The 8,625-nt window shown below is 48.2% G+C and overlaps 1 protein-coding gene across 3 annotated transcripts; it reads left to right on the forward strand.

Annotated features, from left to right (window-relative positions):
• The first annotated feature begins 1,746 nt into the window (after window positions 1–1,746).
• RPP38 (ribonuclease P/MRP subunit p38) lies at window positions 1,747–4,189 on the forward strand. 3 transcript variants are annotated; one of them, XM_075269870.1, is made up of 2 exons: window positions 1,747–1,813; window positions 3,332–4,189. In XM_075269870.1, exon 2 carries the CDS (start codon window positions 3,341–3,343, stop codon window positions 4,148–4,150), a length of 810 nt encoding a protein of 269 aa, XP_075125971.1. In that variant the 5' UTR covers window positions 1,747–1,813; window positions 3,332–3,340; the 3' UTR covers window positions 4,151–4,189. The 3 variants fall into 3 exon arrangements, with proteins under 3 accessions (XP_075125971.1, XP_075125970.1, XP_075125972.1); XM_075269869.1 differs by having other exon boundaries at window positions 1,760–1,813; window positions 3,328–4,189; XM_075269871.1 differs by having other exon boundaries at window positions 1,799–1,861.
• The last annotated feature ends 4,436 nt before the right edge of the window (window positions 4,190–8,625 follow it).

Below are 8,625 nucleotides of genomic sequence, written 5' to 3' on the forward strand. Positions count from 1 at the left end.
GGAGAACACTGGTCTACTTTCGTACGATGGTCATGGCACCCTTGGGTCACAATGTAATGCATGGGTGAAGGAGTTGTAGGGCAACACGACAATCTTCGTGGCCAAAGTCGCCGCGTAGCCCTAATGTGCAACTCATCCAAGGTGCACCATTATTATACAGAAGGACACAGGGATTTAGCCCCAGTCATGTGATGAGGCACCAGACCAAAACTGAAAGGGTCTCGCTTACCTCCCAACCGTCCCGATTTCCGCGGGACATTCACAAATTTGGTGTCCTGTCCCGCGGTCCCGGTCGGTATGTCCCGATTTCAACTCAACGGCGTACAGAGGACGCCAGTGAGTTGACCATATAAGCGAGTAAAGCAGGAGCTGTCACAGTTCAGCTCCGGCTTCGGCGTGTGTAGGCGCGATGTGATGACGTCACACCTGGCCTACAACTCTGTGAGTGGAGTGAGCAGCGGTGGAGTGTTGGAAGGTGAGTATAAGTATTTGTGTTAAACATTGAGGGGAACGTAATGTAGGGGGCCTATGAAACTTGGGGCATATAAGTGGGGGGGGGGGGGAGAGCGGCATGACACTGGGACAGATGAAGGGGCAAGAATGGCATGACACTGGGGCAGATGGAGGGGGGAGAACGGCATGACACTGGGGCAGATGAAGGGGGAGAACGGCATGACACTGGGGCAGATGGAGGGGAGAGAACGGCATGACACTGGGGCAGATGGAGGGGGGAGAACGGCATGACACTGGGGCAGATGAAGGGGAGAATGGCATGACACTGGGGCAGATGAAGGGGGGGGGAACAGCATGACACTGGGGCACATGAAGGGGGGAGAACGGCATGACACTGGGGCACATGAAGGGGGGAGAACGGCATGACACTGGGGCAGATAGAGGGGGAGAGAACGGCATGACACTGGGGCAGATGGAGGGGGGAGAACGGCATGACACTGGGGCAGATGAAGGGGGGGAGAACGGCATGACACTGGGGCAGATGGAGGGGGGAGAACGGCATGACACTGGGGCAGATGAAGGGGGGGAGAACGGCATGACACTGGGGCAGATGAAGGGGGGGAGAATGGCATGACACTGGGGCAGATGAGGGGGGGAGAGAACCGCATGACACTGGGACAGATGAAGGGGGAGAACGGCATGACACTGGGGCAGATGGAGGGGAGAGAACGGCATGACACTGGGGCAGATGGAGGGGGGAGAACGGCATGACACTGGGGCAGATGAAGGGGAGAATGGCATGACACTGGGGCAGATGAAGGGGGGAGACATGAATCTGTGGGCAGAGATGGGGGGACATGAAACAGGGGGCAGATAAAGGGGTCATATGAAACTGGGAGAGATGGAGGGGGGACATATAATTTACAGGTGACTGTAGGGGCACAAAAAAAAAAAAAAAAAAAAAGGAATGAGAATGGGCGGAGTCAACATAAAAGTGGGCGGGGCTAAGTTTGCCAAGGCGCGCACGCGCACCGCATATTTTGTCCCTCTTCAAAAGTTGGGAGGTATGGGTCTCGTAGATTTTAGGTTCACTGAACTCAAAGCTGAAGCCACAATGTCCTCAAACAATAAGATAAGAGCTGCAGTAAGAAATCCTACATAAACTACATCTCCCAGGATCCTAAGCGCAGAAGAGGCGGGGCTGAACATGAGCTGTCCAATAAGATACAACTTCCGGTTTTGCGTTTCAAATGACGTTCAAGCCTCGGAACGCAGTATAGGCGGTGCTTTCTGATTGGCTGCTTCGGCGTGTTTCTTGGCCGGGTGCTGCACGTGAGCGGAGCGGGCTACCTGTGACCCGGTGAGTTTTCTGCAGTCTATCGGGTGTTAGGATAACGTGGAGACAGCGGTAAGTGAGAAGTGAGTGCAGGTTACTAGTGCAGTGTAGGGAGTGTGCACCAACACTCAGCATTGTGACCATGAGACGTCTCATCGCTCCTCTAAGCTACCATGCTGACTGTTTCCGGCTCGTTTTTATTCTGCTGCTTCAGCCTCAGGTCTCCACTATTGGTTTACAAAGTCAAGTGTTAATAACCTAGGCCAGTGCCGGTGGGTTTTGGGGGGAACAAACAGTGCCATAGTTGTGGGCAGGCCGCCTCTGGTATTGCAGGTCGGGACCAAAAGTTTTAGGGTGTGCCTGAAGTGATTGTACAGACTTGCTGCCCTACCATATGTGACATTAGCTTGTATTGGAACCCTGCAAGATATAGGTGTAGGCAGTGGCGTAACTAGGAATGGCGGGGCCCCGTGGCCAACTTTTGTCCTTATTGTCCCATAGTGGCCCCTGCGCCACTGCTCCAACTTTTGTCAGTATTATGCCCCATAGTGGCCCCTGCGCACAGTATTATGCCCCACTGTGGACACCCATAAACGATCATTATACTCTGGGGTCTTTTCAGACCCCAGAGTATAATAATCGGAGACCGGGGGGAATAAAAACATAAACTTCTGTTTCTTACCTGTCCCCGGCTCCCACGCTGTCGGCCTCCGGTGCCGTCCTTGTTCAATGATGTTGGACGTCACATGACCCGGGACGCAGGCCGGGTTCATGTGACGTCAGGAAGGAGGCCTGGCCAGGATCGTGGAGAGGTAAGAAACAGTGTTTTTTATGTTTCTTACCTCTCCCGGTCGGCCAATCATTAGACTTGGGGGTCCGAAAAGACCCCAGAGTATAATGGTAGTGGCTGTCACCAGGCCCCTAATGTAACGGGCGCTGTGGCAGCTGCTTCTGCTGCTATGGCGGTAGTTACGCCACTGGGTATAGGTTACGCTACGTTCTGAGCTGCTGTATTCATCAGAGGATCAGAGCAATGGACACACAGGCCGGTAAAACAGCGGACCCCATTGACTATTTTACACCCACCCTGGCCACCATTGGGTTTCAGCTTTTTCCTGGAGAACCCTCTTAAAGGGTCTGTCTGGCCACTGCAAGTTACCCCCTGAGGTGTCCTACTGCTGACCACCCCACAAATCTTCAGAATCAGGATGTTTTGCAGCCCAGCTAGGACTAAGACCCCAGATTGTACAGCATGTGCCGCTCCGTTCATTTGAATGGGGACCGCCAGAAAAAGCAGAGTTCCCATTCAAATGAATGGAGTGGTACATGCTGTATGATCTGGTGCCCTGGTCCTAGTTGGGGTGTGAAACATCCCTGTTCCTGAGATCTGTGGTGTCCCAGCAGTGGAAACCCCACCAATCAGCAAGTTACCCCCAATCTTGTGGATAAGGGATAACTTGCTGTATTTGGACAACCCCTAAAATGATATATAGGTGAATAAAGCTAATTTTATTGATTGTTTTTTGTTTTTTTTTAAGGCAGAAGAGAAACATGGCGGCAAAGGTTGCCAAAGGTGCTTTACGCAAATCCAAACCAGTTGTATCCAAGACCTCCCTGAACAGCCCCTATGAGAAGATCTGGACCCCGGTGGTCGGAGACGACATGCACTTCGTCCTGCAAACACTATTGGAAAAGTTTGATGAACTTGAACTGAAAAAGATCAAAAGGCAAATAAAATTCTCAAAGGGCAAAAAGAGTAAAAATGCGAAAGTTTCTGAAGGAGACAATAATGACTCTGAGAAAATCCTCGACACAGAGACCCCGAAGCAGGAAGCTGCACTGGGGGGATGGTCCCACGTGGATCTCCGGAAACAGCTCGCCTTTGGGATTAATGAGGTAACCCGCGCCTTGGAGAAAAACGACCTGTACCTGGTCATAGTGTGTAAATCCGCCAAACCGGAGATGATCACCAAGCACATCATAGAGCTCAGCTACAGCCGGGCCGTCCCTGCCTGTCAGCTGCCGCGACTTAGCGAGAACATGGCTCCAGCGCTTGGCCTGAAATCTGTGCTCGCCCTGGGCTTCAGAAAAGGCTCTGATGTGTTCCGGGAGGAAGTGGAAGCCATCTTGCCACGCGTGCCGCCATTACACGTCCCGTGGCTACATATGAGATGCAGGACAAATTATGAGGTTGACGAATCAGAAGAAGAGGACAGGGAGAACACGACCACCTCCAAAAAACGTAAACTGTCCCCCGCCGTACAGCCCGCTGACGTGACGCTGCAGGACCTCAAGGTCAAAAAGATTGTTCCGAACCCAGATAAGAAACGGAAAGTTAAAGTAAAGAAAGCCAAAAAGTGACTTCAACCCTTATAAAAACTGAGATTATATCAAAAATTATTTTTTTTTGTGTGTATATATATATATATATATATATATATATATATATATATATAATTTTTTTTTTTTTGCGTTTTCTGAATTTGTACGTCCAGAGATCTGAGCAATGACCGCTGTGTGTCTTCGGCTCAGGAAGGGCGTGTAATAAATCTGTTTTGTTCCATCTAATGCCTCACCTGCCTGTATATTGCACCGAGCCAGCACTGCATATAGCACGTCACCATAGGTTACAGTAGTTTCATACAATGATCTTTCCTGACATATAACTTGAAACCACATTCACCGGACAGTCCAAATATTTAACTTGTACTGCTAGGGGGAAGCTCCAGTAAGGCCGAGTGTGCACAGCCAGTGCAGCCTGAGCTTGTTCCAGTCCAATATATACAGAGCAGGTCCTGTAACATATCAGAAGAGCCCTGGCTGCACTCGCTCGTGTGCATGAGTCCTAAGCATGGACATTATACCTGCAGTGACTGGCTGTCTAGTAGCGCCCTCTACTGTACAGTGTGATACATGTTCTGTCTTGCCCAGCGGCATCAAAAATGTGTCTGGACTTACAAGGCTGAACATTATACTGACTCCTACCATTATGGTTGCCTATGGTGCGATCACAGTATGGCTAAGGCGCGGTAAATCCGACTGACATGCAAACCGAGATTTTCATTGCAGAGATTAGGTTGTGTGAAGATTTTCTTGTGTGGTTTTGCCAGGAATGTGTAACAAACCCTATAAGTATTACAGATAAATTCTGCCAAAAATCTTACACAATGCAAAGGGTAAAATCTGCAATATATGGGTGAGAAGTGTCCCATGTAGAGGTAGAAACAAACCACTATGGCTGCAAACCAAGGAAGCAATTCAGAGATCATCATCTTATGGATATGCAAATCAGCCTGCAAGTGCACTGGGGGCGGGGTCTGATAGGTCTGTAGCAGCCTCACGCTGGAATTGACCCTCAATACCATCCATATACATCTGAACGGAACTTTCAATCTCTGCCTGTAGGCAAATGAGGCCCCGCCCCTGGTGCACTTGCAGGATGATTTGCATATCTGTAAAAAAGCTGATCATCTCTGCATTGCTTCATTGGATTGTCCACACTAAGGTAGGCTTCTGCTTCTATTACAGACCCCTTCCTGGTACTTTTATTGGGTATTTCAACCTGATACACTCCCTTTAAGGCTGAGGCCTCACGATGCAGAAACAGCTTATTGTGTTGCAGATTTTGCTGCTTTTTTTTTTTTTAGCCAAAGCCAAGAATGGCTACAAAAGGAATGGGAAATATATCGGAAGCTTCTTACACTTCTCCCTTCTGCTCAATCCACTCCTGGCTTTGGCTCAAAAACCGCAGCACAATCTGCAACAAAAAAAAGCTGTGTTTCCACCATGTGGGGCCTTAGTCTTAACGATTTTTCCAGTCCCTTATTTCTTTTGTGACTGGTGACCATAGTATAACAAGGAGTAAGGGAATGATCACACAATGTATTAGGAATTTGAGGCAGGCTTTCGGCTCCTACAATGCCACGTGACGCGAACATGCGCCCGCTGTTGTCAATCCCGGGCCACATCCGTGACCTCCATGGTATTGAGGTGCCAGCAGTTGTATACCCACAGACCAGGCATCACTGGAGACTGGCAGAGAACTATGGACATGTTGGCAACAAGAGGATTCTTGGTATCCGCTTTTTTGGCCATTATATCACCAGTACACACACACAGAGATACCTATTACCGTTATCTCATAGGAGCTGATGGATACAAGTCTTCCATTATCCAGTGGCCAGTATTCTGTGTCCCCATGACAACACTTCTGACCAACTGGTAGTGGTATCTCCAACTAAAGACTTCCATACCAGAACTGTTCCCATCTGTATCGAGTGTTCAAAGCAGAGTCCAACACAAGTCCTGGCCAAGAAAGTCCTGCAAATCTGAATTTTTTGCCCGGCGAAACATAAAGGACACTTGACTGACCTCATTATAATCAACTAGCATCTGCCCGCGACTTCGTCTGCGGGTTGGTGTTGGCGCTGAGCCGCTTATATTTAGCCAATTGCTGTTGTGGATGATCCACCTGCTCCCGTGTCTCGGCTCTGCTACATCACTGCATATGCGCAGCATACTCAGTTGTATGTACATCTCTGCATATGGAGAGCGTACTCAGCTATGCTACAGCGCTGCCTAAGCTCTGCTACATCTGGCCATTTGGATTAGAGGGGTGTTCTTATGTCAGTGTGTGAGCAGCTTCTGTGTTACAAAGGGCTGAATGGATGTTGCTGAAATGTGCCAAAGTTCGATCAGCCTGATCCCGCGTCTTGGCTCTGCTACATCGCTGCATATGTGTAGGATACCCAGCTGTATGTACATGTTTGCATATGGAGAGCCTATAGAGGTGTGCTACAGAGCTGCCTAAACTCTGATACATCGGGCAATTGTGATTACAGGGGTCTGGTTATGTGACTGTCTGAGTAGCTTCTGTGTTACAAAGGGCTGAACGGATGTTGCTGAAATGTGCCAAAGTTCTCCCCCATCAGAGGCGGAACAACACATTCCCCGTCGTACTCACTGAAACTCTACACCCGATATACTCCTCTTGCCCACACACATCCTGCATGTTCTGTAGTCTCCTGATCTTCTATGAGACTCCATTTTCTTTCAGCTTTCACACTGTCCAGCTTCATATTATATAGCTCCACCCACAAAATAGTGTGTAGCTCCACCCACTGCCTAGCATGATCCTATCCTAGAATGGTTGAAGGACCTGTGATGATATCATTACAGGTCCTTTAGTGTTGTGTGAACCTAAATTCCTTCACTGCGGTCGTGTAGTGATGTGATTTACCAGAATAAAAAGTAGCCTATGTTTTAATCGCGGTTCCTATCTGTGTATGTGGCAAATTTCATGCAAATCCGTTCAGCCGTTTTTGCGTGATTGAGGAACAAACAAATATTAGTATAGTATATTAGTATAGGATAGGAAGGATAGGATTATAATATTAGTAGGATAGGAGGAAGGATGTGGTCGTTCAGGATCCATTGTTGCCCGTCATTACGTGAACAATTTTTCTGGTCATGTGATGGACAAGTAGCACGGTCACAAGAACGCAGATGTGAACACGCCCTTATCCATCTCTGCTGGAAACTCATCCATGTTTGGCCAAATCCAACAATCATGTCTGTGGGGAAGTTGGATAAGCTGAACAAGAATTTGACATTACAGTGTATGAGCACAGTAAGGCTAAGGCCCCCGAGCCAAAGCCAGGAGAGGTTTGAGCCAAAGGTAGATGTATAAGACCTTTGTATATTGTTCCCATTCCTTTTATAGCCATTCTTGGCGTTGGCTCAAAAAAACGCACCAAAAGCTACAAGCTGTTTCTGCAACGTGGAGCCTCAGCCAAAGCAGTTACCCAGGACTATGAAACCGATCCTGCAACCTTAGTATAGGCCATGAATATCATAGAGGTGGGGGTCCGATACCTGCTGAATGAAGGGGCTCCAGTGTTTGGACTGATGCTATGGCCTACAGCTCTGTACACTGTCTAGAAGTCATGCTTGGTATTCTTTTGAATGGGATTGAGTTGCAAAGAGGTCATGTGACTGACGAACATCAATGGCTTGTGAACAGGAAGTAGCACTCACCCAAGTGCAAGAGTCCCGACTGTTGGACTTGGAATTTTTTCTAAGGAGAGGTCTTCAATATCATAGTCTCGCAAAATCCCTTTAACCTTTACCCAAGCAGTCAGAATCCAGCTTTAAATGGTCACTAACTTTTCAGTTTGGTCTCCTTTCTTTAAAAAAAATACAAAAAACCTCTCAAGTTCCTGCCACTAGGTGTCTCCCTTCTAGCCAATTTGTAGTTCACTCCCTGTTGCTAGGGAAGTCCCGTCCATAGACACATCAAATAAGCAAGATGTCTTCACCGTGAGTAGAGGAGGAGGTTTTCTTTTTTTCTCTTCACACAGTTAAAGCAGAGGGGAGGGGCTGATTCTCCTCACATCTGCAAACTGTTGAACGTTACATAGGACTTAATATTTTGCCCATCTCACAGTTTTACAATGTATGGAAAGTCTTCTATGTATCTATCTATTTCTGGTGTGATGACTGATGGGATATTATTCACAGACAACAAGCAGCTTTACTGACTATGCTTACAGATGTTTTTTTCCTTTGTGTTTTAGCTGCATTTAGACTGCACGTATTTGCCTTGTACTTGCAGTCCGGCATTCCTATATCATGTTTTTTTTGGACTTTTCTCAGGTGTTTGTTTGCAATTGTACAGTTACTCCTGGCAGAATGGAAGAACATTATTAGAGATGAGCGAACACTGTTCGGATCAGCCGATCCGAACAGCACGCTCCCATAGAAATGAAAGGAAGCAGCTGGCACGTAAACTTTGCCGGCGGCCGGGCGCTTAACCCCCCCCCCCCGTGTGCCGGCTG

This window comes from Leptodactylus fuscus, chromosome 4 (assembly GCF_031893055.1).
Source record: "Leptodactylus fuscus isolate aLepFus1 chromosome 4, aLepFus1.hap2, whole genome shotgun sequence".
Taxonomy (NCBI): Eukaryota; Metazoa; Chordata; class Amphibia; order Anura; family Leptodactylidae; genus Leptodactylus; species Leptodactylus fuscus.